Source organism: Rattus norvegicus, chromosome 13, assembly GCF_021556685.1.
Source record: "Rattus norvegicus strain SHRSP/BbbUtx chromosome 13, alternate assembly SHRSP_T2T, whole genome shotgun sequence".
Lineage (NCBI taxonomy): Eukaryota > Metazoa > Chordata > Mammalia > Rodentia > Muridae > Rattus > Rattus norvegicus.
Window position 1 is genome coordinate 33,582,158 of NC_141546.1, and position 14,809 is coordinate 33,596,966.

General features: G+C 49.9%; 2 protein-coding genes across 4 annotated transcripts in view; both read right to left on the minus strand.

The window, feature by feature from the left end:
- Positions 1-851: 851 nt before the first annotated feature.
- Positions 852-7,485, minus strand: LOC148001577 (uncharacterized). The gene is given in 2 exon segments (XM_087581921.1): positions 852-2,660; positions 2,965-7,485. Coding segments are annotated over 2 exon segments (4,572 nt in total). The 3' UTR covers positions 852-2,609.
- Positions 7,486-10,630: 3,145 nt separating this feature from the next.
- Positions 10,631-14,809, minus strand: part of Cfap221 (cilia and flagella associated protein 221) — a 70,554-nt gene continuing 66,375 nt past the window's right edge. The window contains 2 exon segments of one of the 3 annotated variants that reach the window (NM_001429616.1): positions 10,631-10,916; positions 12,564-12,659. In NM_001429616.1, coding sequence (NP_001416545.1) covers positions 10,808-10,916; positions 12,564-12,659 — 205 coding nt within the window. In that variant the 3' untranslated portion in view covers positions 10,631-10,807. 3 annotated transcript variants of the gene reach the window in all.

A 14,809-nucleotide genomic window follows, 5' to 3' on the forward strand; every position in this document is an offset into this window, starting at 1 on the left:
ACACAGGTACCTGCGGGCACACAGTCTCTTTGGAGGACTTGCGCGCCCAGCAGCTCCAGCATGGGGCTTTTATAGGGTTTGGGGAAGCAGAAGCGGGCGTACAGAAGCAGATGCATAGTTACGGGGATTGGTGGATTTAAACGAGGCATATAGACATGTTCACATATGATTGGTTATTTCACAAGATGAGGTAATAAGGTATAGCTACACACATTGGCAGGTTTGAATCATATTCGAATGAGGTTGTAACATGGTAAGAGTACGTGCGGGCTGGGACGTCCTGAATGTCGGGGGGCTAGGGACTTATCCCTTCCTGCCAGATCCAGTACTCCAAGTCTGTTCTGTATTCCTTTCCTTTTATGGTCTGTTAGTTTTAACGGTGACTTGGCCCTAGGTATCTGGGCGTGCCTGGGCTCGTTCAAGCCTGTTGCAACTCTGAGTTAAGACTCATGGGGTGGGTCTTTCATTTTCCCCCATTTTCTTTTAGACTTGAGTAAAATCCTTTACTCAAATCGAATTCTAAGGAATCTCTTCCTGTTGTCTTACCCTCTGGTATTGTTGGGTGAGAACAAGCGTCTGAATGACTGAGAGTCTGTTCTTTATGAACTGCATCAATCTGTTTAGAATGCAGGGGCCAAAGAGGAGGATTAGGAGGAGGATGATTAAGGGTCCCATCAAGGTGGACACCAGGGTAGCAAACCAAGGGGATCGGTTAAACCACCCCTCGAACCAGCCTTGTTGGGAATCAAACAGCTTCTGTCTCTGGGCCAAGCGTTCTCGGAGCTTAGCCATGTTATCTCTCACTAATCCTGTATGGTCTGCATAGAAACAACATTCTTCTTTTAGAGCAGCACATAGCCCTCCTTCGCGAAGGAACAGCATGTCTAGCCCTCTCCTATTTTGTAAGACTACTTCAGACAAAGATGTTAAGGACTTTTCTAATGCACTCATGGATTCCTCGATAGCTTTTAGATCTGCATTCATGGCTGCTTGTAGCTGACGAAAAGTGACCCGTCTCGATGAGGGCGGTGGTCCCCGTCCCTATACCTGCAGCCATTCCTCCTAAGGTGATTCCTCCCAAGAGTAGAGCTAGGGTCATGGTGATGGGTTCTCGCCTGAATCGAGTCAGCCCCTCAAAATGTGAGTATATGTACTCGGGCCCATGGTAGGTGACCTTAGGCCAAATTTCTACCAGTACACAGTAGTCTGAGGATCTGCGGAGGATTGCGGCGGAGATACAAGGTGTCAATCCAGTGTTACAGGCCCAATAGGTGCCTGTAGGAGCTGCTAGGTAGTAGCTTCCAGTGGGGATCCTCTCGGTGATAGCGCAGAGGACCTGGTGAGTGGGGGGTATGGTCCCTATACAGAGTCCCTGTCCTGAGACTTCCGGCAACGTCAGCCTATGGCTAGGGAGGGTTGTGCAGCTGGCCGGGGCCGTAGTCTGATTAGTATAATTCCCCATGACTGCCACACCCTCATAATAGGGCGGGCTAGAGACCAGGCACAGCCAGCATTCTTGGGTCTTGTCAGGTTCTGAATAATTGAGTGCCAAGTATGCCCCGGTCACTAAGTTGATTAGCCGGTCTCCCGTTCCTAGCAGCTGAGGGGCCGGTGTGGAAGGGTCCCTAGTCGGGGAGGGAGTTGTCAAGATATCCCCGGAGTTCTGAGTGGTGTTTAGCCATAGTGGGAGTCCGACCGGGGGCAGTGCCGGTGCTGGTCGGGAAGGGGGCTTTTGATCCATGAGGACTGGGTTTGGACCAATCTCTTGTGTGACCCGTTCTCTCACCAGTTGGAGGGAGAACAGGAGTCCTGGGTTAGTTTGGCCAGGGGTATACAACCGTATCCCCCACCTACGCCCCACCTTCCAATCTATGTTTTTACCTTGATCCGTGAATTCTATTGTAATTCGAGATTCGCCTGGAGTCTCAGGGGAGAAGGCCACTAAGTCCCCCTTCTTGGTCCCCCACCATCCTCGAGTGTAAGTCTCACACCCCCACTTAGCGCAGTAGAAGGTCTCAGGACCTCCACACTCCCGTGTCCTCTTACCTCCGGGACAAGTATACCAATCAGAGTGTCTGCAGGGTGGGTATGAGTTGTGGGGAGTCTGCTCAGTATGCTCCCAGGAGTCCTTAGCCAGTTGACAAAGGTCGAAAGTCAAAGGGGGCCACCAGGTTCCTTCAGCATGCTTACCATTAGCTAGGACTTGAGACCAGCCCGTCTCTAAATTAGTTATTATCCAGGACATATTATATACCTGGTGAGGGCTAGCCCCCAGACTCGCCCCACCCCTAGTCCATAAGACAGTTAAGAGCAACAACGTGAAAATCTTAGCTTTAGGGGGTTTTGAGTGCGTTGAGCCTTCCATGTCTGGGGCGCGATGTTGTGATCTGCCGTTTCCTCAGGTCGGGCTGCCTTGGCATGAGATGCGTGGATCCAAGCCACAATTCCGTCTACCTTCAAGGCTGTCGGGGTAGTCAGGAGAACTGTATAGGGTCCTTTCCACCGAGGCTCGAGATTCTTGGTCTGATGTCTGCGCACCCACACGGTGTCTCCGATCTGGAACGGGTGCGGCACCGTCGGTTGTTCAAGCCTGTCTTGGTAGGCCGCGGCTAGAGGTTTCCAGATGTCTCTCTGCACGATTTGTAGGGCCTGAAGATGTGCTGCCAAGGAAGGGCTATTAGCGAATTCAGCGATGTTTGAATCAAAGAAATTGATAAATGGGGGTGGGGTCCCGTATACTATTTCAAAGGGAGTCAGGCCATGGGAGCCCGGTGTATTCCGGGCCCGGTATAGGACTAGGGGTAGTAGGGACACCCAATCCTTTGAGCCAGTTGCAAGCGTTAATTTAGATAAAGTCTCCTTAATTGTTCTATTCATGCGCTCTACCTGTCCTGAACTTTGGGGTCTATAAGCACAACGTAACTTCCAATCAATCCCCAATAACTTGGCCACCAACTGACTTACCTGGGAGACGAAAGCGGGCCCGTTATCTGACCCCAATACTTGGGGCATTCCATACCTGGGGAAGATTTCTTCGAGGAGCTTCTTGGTCACTACCTTGGCCATTTCATGTTTCGTGGGGAAAGCCTCTACCCATCCGGAGAAGGTATCTATGAACACTAAGAGGTATTTGTGTCCGTACATACCAGGCTTGATTTCAGTGAAGTCAATTTCCCAGTGGGTACCAGGCCGATGTCCTCGGGGACGGACTCCTTGTCCAATTTTAGCTTTTCCTGGGTTTACCTGAGCACAGGCCCTGCAGCTTTCAGTCACCTCCCTCAAGGCCTAATCTCGTCCCAGGAGGTAGGTGTCAATCTCTTCTTGTCTTAAGAGGGTCTTCATCTTCTTGAGTCCCAGGTGTGTTAATTTATGTAGGTAGGAGATTAATTCAAAGGTCATTTTTGTAGGCATAACTGTTTTCCCTGTGTAGACCCACCGTTTTAGTTGTGGGCACCAAACGGCCCCCATTTTCTGTAGGAGCTTTGTGTCCTCCGTGGTGTAGAGCCAACCGGTCTGTTCCGGCTGTGGAGACGTGGGTTGATCTTGGTCTTTTAAGGACAGAACTTGGGTGCCCATGGCGGCCTCACGCGCTGAGACATCAGCTAGCCGATTTCCCAGTGCCTCGGGGCTGTGTCCCTTCTGATGCCCTGGGCAATGTATAATGCTCAGTCTTTTTGGTAGGAACAGAGCTGCCAGGAGGGCCAGAATTTCAGTCTTGTTCTTAATGTCCTTACCCTCAGATGTGAGCAGCCCTCTTCTCCGGTAGATCTCTCCATGGATGTGTGCTGTAGCAAAGGCGTAGCGGCTGTCTGTATATACATTCAGCCTCTTACCTTCTGCCATTTTGAGCGCCTGGGTTAAGGCAATGAGTTCAGCCCGCTGTGCGGAGGTACCAACAGGCAAGGCACTTGCCCAGATCACTTTGTCCTCCGTAGTGACCGCGGCTCCAGCTTTCCGTTCCCCGTTCACCAAGTAGCTGCTACCATCGGTGTACCACGTATGGTCAGCATCCTGGAGAGGTCGGTCCGATAGGTCTGGTCTGGTTCCATGTACTTCTGCAAGGATCTGCAGACAGTCGTGCTGTTCTGCCTCCTCTGGCAAAGGAAGCAGAGTGGCTGGGTTGAGAGCGACCACGGGCCCAAACTGGACCCGTTCCGCATCCAATAGCAAGGCTTGGTAGTGGGTCATGCGGGAATTAGAGAGCCAGCGGTCGGGGGGCTGTTTTATCAAAGCCTCCACTGCATGGGGTGCCAGGATGGTGAGTGGCTGCCCCAAGGTCAACTTCCCAGCGTCTTTAGTTAGGACGGCAATGGCTGCCACCATTCTCAGGCATGGTGGCCAACCGGAGGCCACAGGGTCTAATTTCTTAGACAGGTAGGCTACCGGGCGCTTCCAGGGTCCCAGTCTTTGTGTTAGGACCCCTTTAGCATACCCTTGCTTCTCATCCACAAATAGTTCAAAGGGCTTGGTGATGTCTGGGAGACCCAAGGCAGGGGAGGACAGCAAGGCCCGTTTAATGTTATCAAATGCCTCCTGTTGTTCTGCCCCCCACTGGAAGAGCACCCCCTGTTTAGTGAGAGGGTACAAGGGGGCTGCCATCTCGGCAAACCCAGGAATCCAGAGGTGGCAGAATCCCGCCGTTCCTAGGAATTCCCGTAGCTGTCGGCCATTTCTTGGGGCTGGGATGTTGGCCACGGTCTGTTTCCTAGCCGGAGTCAGCCATCGCTGTCCATCCCTTAGTTGATAGCCTAAATAAGTAACCTGGGTCTGGCAAATTTGAGCCTTTCTGGCAGAAGCTCGATAGCCCAATCACCCCAAAGTCTGCAAGAGGGATTCTGTTCCCTGGTGGCATGCTATCTCAGAAGTGGCCCCTAGAAGAAGGTCATCAACAAACTGAAGAAGTATAAGAGTGGGATGCTGGACTCGAAAGTCAGCCAAGTCCCGGTGTAAGGCCTCATCAAAGAGCGTTGGGCTGTTTTTGAAACCCTGTGGTAACCTTGTCCAAGTCAACTGTCCCGAAAGCCCCATTTCAGAGTCTTTCCACTCAAAAGCAAATAAGGGCTGGCTTTCTGGGCTCAGCCGGAGGCAGAAGAAAGCATCCTTCAGATCTAAGACCGTATACCAAGTATGGGTGGGAGGCAGGGTGCTGAGTAGGTTATAAGGGTTTGGGACAGTTGGATGAATATCTTCTACTCTTTTGTTGACCTCTCTCAAATCTTGTACCGGCCTATAGTCTCCAGTGCCGGGCTTCTTAACAGGTAGCAGAGGCGTATTCCAGGGTGACCGGCAAGGGACTTGGATGCCTTGGTCTAAGAGCCTCCTGATATGTGGCTTTATGCCCTGATAAGCTTCCCATGACATGGGGTACTGTTTAATGAAGACAGGAGTCGCGGTGGCCTTTAACTGGATAATTAGGGGAGGCTGTTGGAGCGCCAACCCCATCCCGCCAGTCTCCGCCCAGGCCAGTGGGAATTTCGTGACCCAAGAGTCTATTTCTAGAGATTTTGGCTTGTCCTGTTCTGGTTCATATAATCTATATTCATCTTCTAACTGAAGGGTTAAAATCTGAAGAGGAATACCGCGGGGCCCGGTTACTCGGGTCCCTCCTTCTTCAAAATGGATCTGAGCTTTTAATTTGGTAAGCAAGTCACGGCCCAGCAGAGGGTATGGGCAGTCCGGAACATGTAAGAAGGAATGGGTCACCTTACCAGTAGCCAGCTGAACCCGTCGATCTGTAGTCCAACGGTATCTCTTGCTGCCAGTGGCTCCTTGTACCCAGGCCGTCCGGTCGCTGAGTTGTCCAGGGGCCTGGGTGAGGACTGAGTGCTGGGCTCCTGTGTCCACCAGAAAGGTGACTGGCTGCCCCCCAACTTCAAGAGTTATCCTGGGCTCAGGGGGGGGCTCCTGGCCCTGACCTCCTTAATCTTTATCTAGGGCCAAGAGGGAGGTCTGTGGGCGGGGTCTTCGGAGCCCGCTGGGTTTCTTAGGGCAATCTCTGGCCCAGTGTCCTCTTTCTTTGCAATACGCACATTGATCCTTATCTAGCTTTGGCCCCTTTCGAACTCCCACCCTCTCTCCCCTTTTCTCTTGACCCTGAACTACGGCGGCCAAGATTCGACTCAACTCTCTGCTTCTTTTTCGGTCTCTCTCATCCTTTTCTCTACGTACTCTATCTTCCTTTTCTTCTTGTGTCTCTCTCTTGTTATAAATTCTTTCTGCCTCCTTAAGTAAATCCTGCAGTGTATACCCTTGTAAATTTTCTAGTCTCTGTAGCTTGGCCCTGATATCTGGTGCTGCCTGCCAGATGAAGGACATGGAGACATTTGTCATTTGTCCTGGATCATCTGGATCATAAGGGGTATACATGCGATAAGCTTCCTTAAGTCTCTCTAGGAAGGCTGAGGGAGTCTCCGCAGCCTCTTGTACCACTTGTTTCACCTGAGCCAAATTGGTGGGGCGTCGTGCCACCCCTCGGAGACCCGCTAGGAGCAACTGGCGATAAAGGCGTAGGTGTCTCCTACCTTCAGCCGTGGTGAAATCCCAATCAGGTCTCGTAAGTGGGAATGCGTCATCGATCTCTTCCGGGAGCAAGGTGGGGCGTCCATTGTCCCCCAAAACATGTTTCCTGGCCTCTAAGAGCACTCTCTGCTTCTCCTCAGAGGTCAGGAGGGCCTGTAAAAGTTGCTGTATATCATCCCAAGTGGGCTGATGGGTAAGCAAGACAGATTCTATCAGGTTGGTGAGAGCCACCGGATCCTTAGAAAAGAGGGGGTTGTGTTGTTTCCAGTTATATATGTCGGCCGCTGAGAACGGCCAGTATTGCATCTGGCTGCCAGCCCCTTGTCTAAGTGGAAAGGCCTGGGAGGTGGAGTCTGGCGCCACCTCGCGTCGTCCCCGAAGTCTTCCAGCCACAGGGGAAGGGGCCTCCTCGAGTCGAGGTCTAGCAGGCGGCTCCACTTCCTCTTCTCTTGGCGGGGCTGTAGGTACAGGGTACGGAGGAGGTTCTTCCAAGAGGAGATCTATAAGGGGGGAATTTGGGTCCTCTGGGAGGACAGGTTTCGGGGGAGGGACTTTGGGAGACTCTTCCTTAGTTAGAGCAGGATAGAGAGAGGAAGAGGCAACCAAAGGGTCAGGTGGGCTTGGGGAAACAGGTTTAGGGGAAACAGGAAGCCAATTCGGGTCCACAAAGGGTTCTGCCCAAGGAGGAGGGCTAAATGCCAAGCTCTCCCAGGTGACAATGTAGGCCACCTGGTCAGGGTGTCCGTACGGCTTCTGGCGGAAAATCAGGTCCTTAACCTGCAAAATAGTGGTCTTGTTAAAAGTGCCGTTCACCGGCCATCCCACATCGTAAGTGGGCCACTCGGACGTGCAGAGGGTCTGCCATTTTCCTTTCTTGATCTCGACCGACTGATCACGTGCTCGGTCTCGGACGTCCTTCCAATGGTCTAGAGTGAGACTCAAGGGGGTTGTTAGCGATTGTCTCATGGTAGCTTCAAAGAAAATTAGGGCACAAATTAGACAGACAAATCCAACGATCAGACAAATAACAGACAGACGCGCCCAAAACAAAGAGTCAGATGGAGGTGCCGAGGGTCCGGACCCTCTCCTCCAACCAAAACCACGTATCCCTCTGATACGGGCTGAGCCCCAAAGAACCGGGCTCCAGACACCCTTGGAACGTCTTCCAGGGCTGCGGGGGGAGAAGTCCGAGCTCGTCAGCTCCTTCTCTGACCCGCCCAAACGGAGGCGCTGAGGGTCCTGAACCCTGAGACACCGAAGGCCCTGGGCCTTCTCCTCCGACCAAAACCCAGATCTGAGTCCAAAACTGAGAGGAACTGAACACGCGCACAGGACAAGACAAGACAAGACAGGGCAAGACAGGACAGATGCCGGCCGGCTTACCTCCTGGTGGGTGGTCGGTGACCTCTGGGTGGAGGATCTCCAGGTCCCGGACGAGCCCCCAAAATGAAAAGACCTCCGGAGAGGACTTTTCCCTCAGGAGGAGACCCCCAAGTGCCCAATGACCGAGCCGAGGCCACTCGGATGCAATCAGCAAGAGGGTTTATTGGAAAACACAGGTACCTGCGGGCACACAGTCTCTTCGGAGGACTTGCGCGCCCAGCAGCTCCAGCATGGGGCTTTTATAGGGTTTGGGGAAGCAGAAGCGGGCATACAGAAGCAGATGCATAGTTTCGGGGATTGGTGGATTTAAACGAGGCATATAGACATGTTCACATATGATTGGTTATTTCACAAGATGAGGTAATAAGGTATAGCTACACACATTGGCAGGTTTGAATCATATTCGAATGAGGTTGTAACATGGTAAGAGTACATGCGGGCTGGGACGTCCTGAATGTCGGGGGGCTAGGGACTTATCCCTTCCTGCCAGATCCGGTACTCCTAGTCTGTTCTGTATTCCTTTCCTTTTATGGTCTGTTAGTTTTAACGGTGACTCGGCCCTAGGTATCTGGGCGTGCCTGGGCTCGTTCAAGCCTGTTGCAACTCTGAGTTAAGACTCATGGGGTGGGTCTTTCAGTGTTACCATGAGCTGAGTTCAACAGCACTATGTAAGGTGAACCAGTACGTGCCTGTCATTAGCAAAGAATAGCGAGGTGGAGCAAAACCAAACCAATGTTCAGTGCTTGTCTTCCACTGTCTGTGCAGCCATATTCACACTCCTTCATCTTGTGTCCTATCCTTTCACCTGCGTGACCCAGCAACACGCCATTTGACATAACTTTCTGTCTTAGTTAGGGTTTTACTGCTGTGAACAGGCACCATAACCAAGGCAAGTCTTATAAAGGACAACATTGAATTGGGGCTGGCTTACAGGTTCAGAGGTTCAGTCCAGTATCATCAAGGAGGGAACATGGTAGGATCCAGGCAGGCGTGGGGCAGGAGGAGCTGAGTTCTACATCGTCACCTAAAGAAAGCCACAAACAGCCTCAGCATCGTAGGGGAGGAGGGTCTCCAAGCCCACCCCACAGTGACACACTTCCTTCAACAAGGACACACCTTCTAATAGTGCCACTCTTCGGGCCAAGCATATGCAAACCATCACACTTTCCAAAGAAACTAGAAGTTTCCACTTCAGGCCACCATTTTGAGAAAATGGTTGACCCCTGCATCCTAGTTGTTTCTGCAGAATAAATGCTCTTTGCCTTTTCATACTACCTGAGTCTGGGGTCTTCCTTCAGAGATTTTCGGACCCTTACAGCAGGTCCAAGAAGACTGCAACAGTTGAGCACCAATGTTTACCTCTCCCTGCTTCCTGACTGTGGGTGCCATGCAACCAGCTGCCTCATGCTCCCGCCACCGTGCCGTCCTCACCTGATGGCATGTCTTTCCTGCCATGGTGGACTTTAGTCACTGGAACCATGAACCCAAATGAAACCTTCTTCCTTTAAGTCATTTTTGACAGGTATTTTGTTGTAGCAACAAAACAATTGCATCATACATACATACATACATACACACACACACACACACACACACACACACACACACACACACACAGAGAGAGAGAGAGAAGGGAAAAGAATACATCTGGCTCAGTTAGGGTTTACTTCTGTGAACAGACACCATGACCATGGCAACTCTTATAAAGCAAAACATTTAATTGGGGCTGGCTTACAGGTTCAGAGGTTCAGTCCATTGTCATCAACGCAGGAGCATGGCAACATCCAGGCAGACATGGTGCAGGAGGAGCTGAGAGTTCTACATCTTCATCTGAAGGCCGCTAGGAGAAGACTGGTTCCCACAGGATTAAAGCCACACCCATAGTAACACTTTCTCCAACAAGACCACAAATAGTGCCACTCCCTGGGTCAAGTATATTCAAACCACCACAACATCCAATCACAAATGGATAATTTTGTGCATGACAGAACCCAAACCCTATCAACCACCCTCCCCTGCACATATGAATGGAATCCCATTGAGAAACACAATTAAAGACCTGAGAACCAGGTTTCCTGGCATCTCTACAGTGACTTCCCATGCCCCATGTGCTTCTGGGAGTTCCGTAAGTTTCAGATACTGTCCAGCTCTTCCCAAGTATATCTGCGAGTTCTAGTTGTCTCACATTGGCCAGTGCCAGTGCTAGCCCAGTTCTGCTACCAGCACAGCTACTCTGGGAGCCAGCGTTCTCCCCAATGTGGATTTTCCGCTACAGGAGCTTAGGCATTAGTCTCTTGGTGTGTGTGTGTGTGTGTGTGTGTGTGTGTGTGTGTGTGTGTGTGCGCGCGCGCGCGTGTGCATGCATATGTGTATAGAAGCTAGAGGCTAACCTCTGGTGTGATTCCTTGTGATTCTGTCCACATTGTTTTTTCAGACAAGGTCCCTCACTAGTCTGGAATTCACCAAGTAGGCTAGACAGGCTGGCCACTGAGTCCTCCTTCTCTGTCTCTTACCTACCGGCATCGGGATTAGAAGTATATACCATTATACTAGTGTTCTACATGATTCTCAGGATCAAATTCAGGTCTTCATGCTTGTAAGGCAAGCACTTTACTGACTGAGCCTTCTCTCCAGCCCCAGGCCACTGGCCCTTGCCATGTTGACTCTTGGCTTGTTCAAGAAGGCTTCATTTCTGCACAAAGGCTTGCACTAAGAATCCCCCAGCACAGCCATCATAACAGAATATTTTTATTTTCAAAAAGAAAAACATAGTTTAAAGCAGGGCATCCGCATTTTAATTCTTGTCTCTAGAAACTTTAATTGCAAAAGTAGCTCGAATGTAAGTGGACTCTGAGGACCTCAGTGACCTTGGAAGGCGAGGGGAGCCACGGGCACAGCATGGGGTTTAGTCTAGAATCAGGTATGTGTTGAGAGCTTTGTTTCTCAGATTCTTCATCTCCTCCTGTACCTTTTCTCCCACCTTCTCTGGTAACTGGGTCGGGTCTTTGAAATCCCTGGATATTGGAAACACAATAAAGATATACCAAGATAATAAGACATGAAAGTCAGGCCGGCTAGATGGCTCTGTGGATAAACGCTACCCTAAGGCTGATGAACTGACTTCCATCCCTGGTACCTGCATGATAGAAGGAGAGAGGCAAGTATCCTCTGGCCTCCATATGTCTGTTTACCATGGTACATGATGGTCCATAAATAAATACATATGCATGCATACAAAAGTCAATCAATAAATATACTTTAAAAGAATTTAGAAGCTGGAGAGATAATTCAGTGGGTAAAGGCAGTTACTTCCCTGCCTTAGGATGGGGTTTTGATTCCTAGGACCCACTTTATTGGAAAGAACCAACACACACACACACACACACACACACACACACACACACACACACACACCACACTCATACGCACAAATAAACTTTTTAAAAACTATGCAAATCAACCCGATGTCCCATGAAGACTGGAAATTTTCACTTTAATATAGAAAAAAGGTTGTAGTTATATTTAGCAGTAGCTTAATAACCGTTGATAACTTTCGTCTCCTAAGGGACTGGACATGGATGTGGGTCTTAGCAACTCAGTTTGCTACATGGTGAATTCTGAATGGAAGTCTCTACCTCCTACTCTGGTCATCCTTGTCACCCTGCACCACTGTGAGGGTGACGAGAAACCAGCCACACAGATCCTACAGGATACAGTCTCAATTCTCAGTCAGCAGTAGCTATGTGCAACCGTGTGGATGTGCTGAGGGCATATCTGCGTGCACGTGAGCGCATGTGTGTGCTGGAGGGCAGAATCTCTTTGCCTTATTTTTTGAGGCAGGGTCTCTTATTGAACCTGGAGCTAACTAATTCAGGTAAGCTGGCCAGCCAGCCCCAGAAATCCTCCTGCCTCTGCCTCTCCAAGTGCTGAGATTACAGGCATGGCATACATTATCGTGCCTTATTTCTTTTTCACTTTTTTTTTTTGAGACAGGGTCTCTCTATGTGACCCTGGCTGTTCTATGTAGACCAGGTGTGGCCTTGAACTCACACAGATCCTCTATCTCTCAAGTGCTGGGATTAAAGACATGCCTGCCATGTCCAATTTGCCTCTTTGAAAAACAAAACAAGACAAACCGTAGGTTCTGGGGGATCAAAGTCAGGTCTTCACACTTGCCCAGTGGACATTTACTGACTGATCATCCCCAAATCTGAATGCAAGTTTTAAAAATATTTTATTGTTCTTTAAGCAAAGTGTGTGTGTGTGTGTGTGTGTGTGTGTGCGCGCGCGAGCGCGCGTGCACGCGCACACATGTCTGTGAACACAATGCCCAAAGGGCCAGAGAAAGGTGTTGGTTGGTATTGGATCAATAGGCAGTTTTGAGCTGGTGTGGGTTCTGGGAACTGAACTCTGGTTCTCTTCAAGAGCCATACGCACGCTTAGCCACTGAGTCATCTCTCCAGCCCGTGGATTCAGTTTTTAAAGGTTTCCTTGCTAAAGCATTTGAAGGAGGTGCTGGTGTATAAAGGATGATGTGCATCTGAATATTCGAAGCATTGGAGATAGGCCCCCTTCAACACTGGACATACTTCGATTCAGACATTATGACATTTCTGACCTCCTTCTGACAGATATTATCCCGGGCAGAAACACCCACTTACTTCTCCTTCTTGGAGTCCCTGTGGGTCAGGATGGGGAATTCCACTTGGATCATTTCTGGAGTCAGCATGACTTCTATATCCTGATCACAGAGATCTCTGGAAAGGAATAAGATGCTGAATGGGAATGGTTTTTCTTTCTCAGCATAAAAATAGGATGAAATATCAGAGCATTTGGGAGCCATGCATTTCCCGGTGCTTTCCAGGGTCAGCTCCGGCTGCTTCTGCCGAGTCCAGAGAAGCAGAGGGCAGACAAACTGCCTCCCCCTGACGATGCTGGGGGGAGATATTCATAAAGAACTGTTTTTAAAAGGGGGAGGTCACAGGTTTCAGGCTCCTTTCAAGGGCACCCAGAATGTTTATCCCTTGAATCTCACGCCTTTATCCCACGTTTCCCCAGTAAAGAGGTCCAAACGATTTCAAAAGGTGGGATTCATTTGATGACGTCCTCTGGGCACAATGGGACCAAAGGAGAGCTAAAGCCACAGATAACTAGAAAGCCTGCAGCTGCTGCGAACCAAATGTGTATTTCTTTGAAATTTATTTTTAAAAATCATGTAAGATGTTAAGTACCATTATGGCATTTTAGAACAAACTGTGCTTTTGCAGTTCTCTTCCCTGTCTCCCCTGCCTCCTGTCACCCCTGCATTCTCCCTGTATCATCCCCACTGTGGATTAATTCCTTGTGCACGTCCCATGTGCCTTGTCTTGTTTCCGCATCACCTATTGCTCTCCTCTGTGTTTCCCCTCCGGATTTTTAAGCTTTACCCCTACCCACACCAGCTTCCATGTATATATGCATACACTCTGGGTTAGGATCTGCATGTGACAGAGAACATGTTTGCCTTCCTGTGTTTGAGTCACCTTGTGAACAGTCTATTTCTAAATAGTCTTTAGTGAAAGAAATTCAAGCTTTCTCTCTGTCTCTGTCCATCTCTGTCTCTCTGTCATTCTCTCCCTGTGTGTGCGTGCATGCGTGCATGCATGTGTGTGTGTGTGTGTATGTTGTCTCTTTGTCACTCTCTCTGTGTATGTGTGCATGCGTGTATGTGTGTGTGTGTGTGTGTGTGTGTGTGTGTGTACTGTGAGTGTCATGTATGCAAGTTTACAACCTTGCCTTCTGTGTTGTGTGGGCATGTTGTCTTGCTATTACCGCTGTGCACCCGGGCTAGCTGGTCAGTGAGAGCCTAGTGACTCTCCTGTCCGCCTTGCATTAGCAACACTTCCATTTCAGATGTGCACTGCTGTGCTCAGCTTTTATGTGGGGTCCGGGGACCTGGACTCAGGCCATCATGCTTATGTGGCAGTCACTTTACCTATGCAGTCATGGACCCAGTCTGATCCAGCTTATTTCAGTTGCATTTAATTCAGGCTTAGTACTAGACTATGAGGTTATCTCCCTAAAGGCCCAGTGTTGAAGGCTTAGTTCCCGGCACAGTGGAATTCTGCCATGAGGATTTTTCAAGTGTTGGTTCATAAGGGGCTCTGACTTAATCAATGGGTTAATTTATTAATGATTCATGGGAGTTAATTCATTAATGATTCATGGGAGTTAATTCATTAATGATTCTATGACAGTCATGGGTCATGGGAGCTGTTGGATGAAACAGATCACAGGTGGCATGTCTGTGAAGGATGTCCAATCCCCAGACACTTCCTGTTCCCCCGTCTCTGTCTCTCTCTGTATCTCTGTGTCTCTATCTCCCTGTCTCTGTCTCTCTGCCTCTGTCTCTGTGTCTCTGTCTCCCTGTCTCTGTCTCTCTGCCTCTGTCTCTGTGTCTGTTTCTCTCTCTCTCTCTCTCTCTCTCTCTCCCTTCTCTCTCTCTCTCTCTCTCTCTTTCAGTTTTCTGGCCACTGAGCCACAGGCTCCTATCTCCATGCTGTTTGTTTTGTCTCCCACCCAAAGAAATGGATCTAGCCAAACAGGGATGGACCTCTGAAGCCAGAGCCAACCCTTTCCCTTGGAAGGTGTTCCTTTTGGGTGCTTTGCCACAGTGATGAGAGCGTCTGGGTACCATGAGAGCAGCAGGCATTTTCTTTGAAGCCTCTGTGGGTTGTGCTCTCAGTTATAACCCCTCAGCTTTGCCACGTGGCACTAAAGGACTTCAATACTGACTTACGATTGCTGAGACAGAATGCCTCAGATGGACGCAACTGAGGGAAGGTTAGGCTGATTCCACCTCACAGATCAAGGGTGAGGGATCATGGTAGGAGAGGTGGTGCAGCAGGAGCTTATGCAGATGGTCACG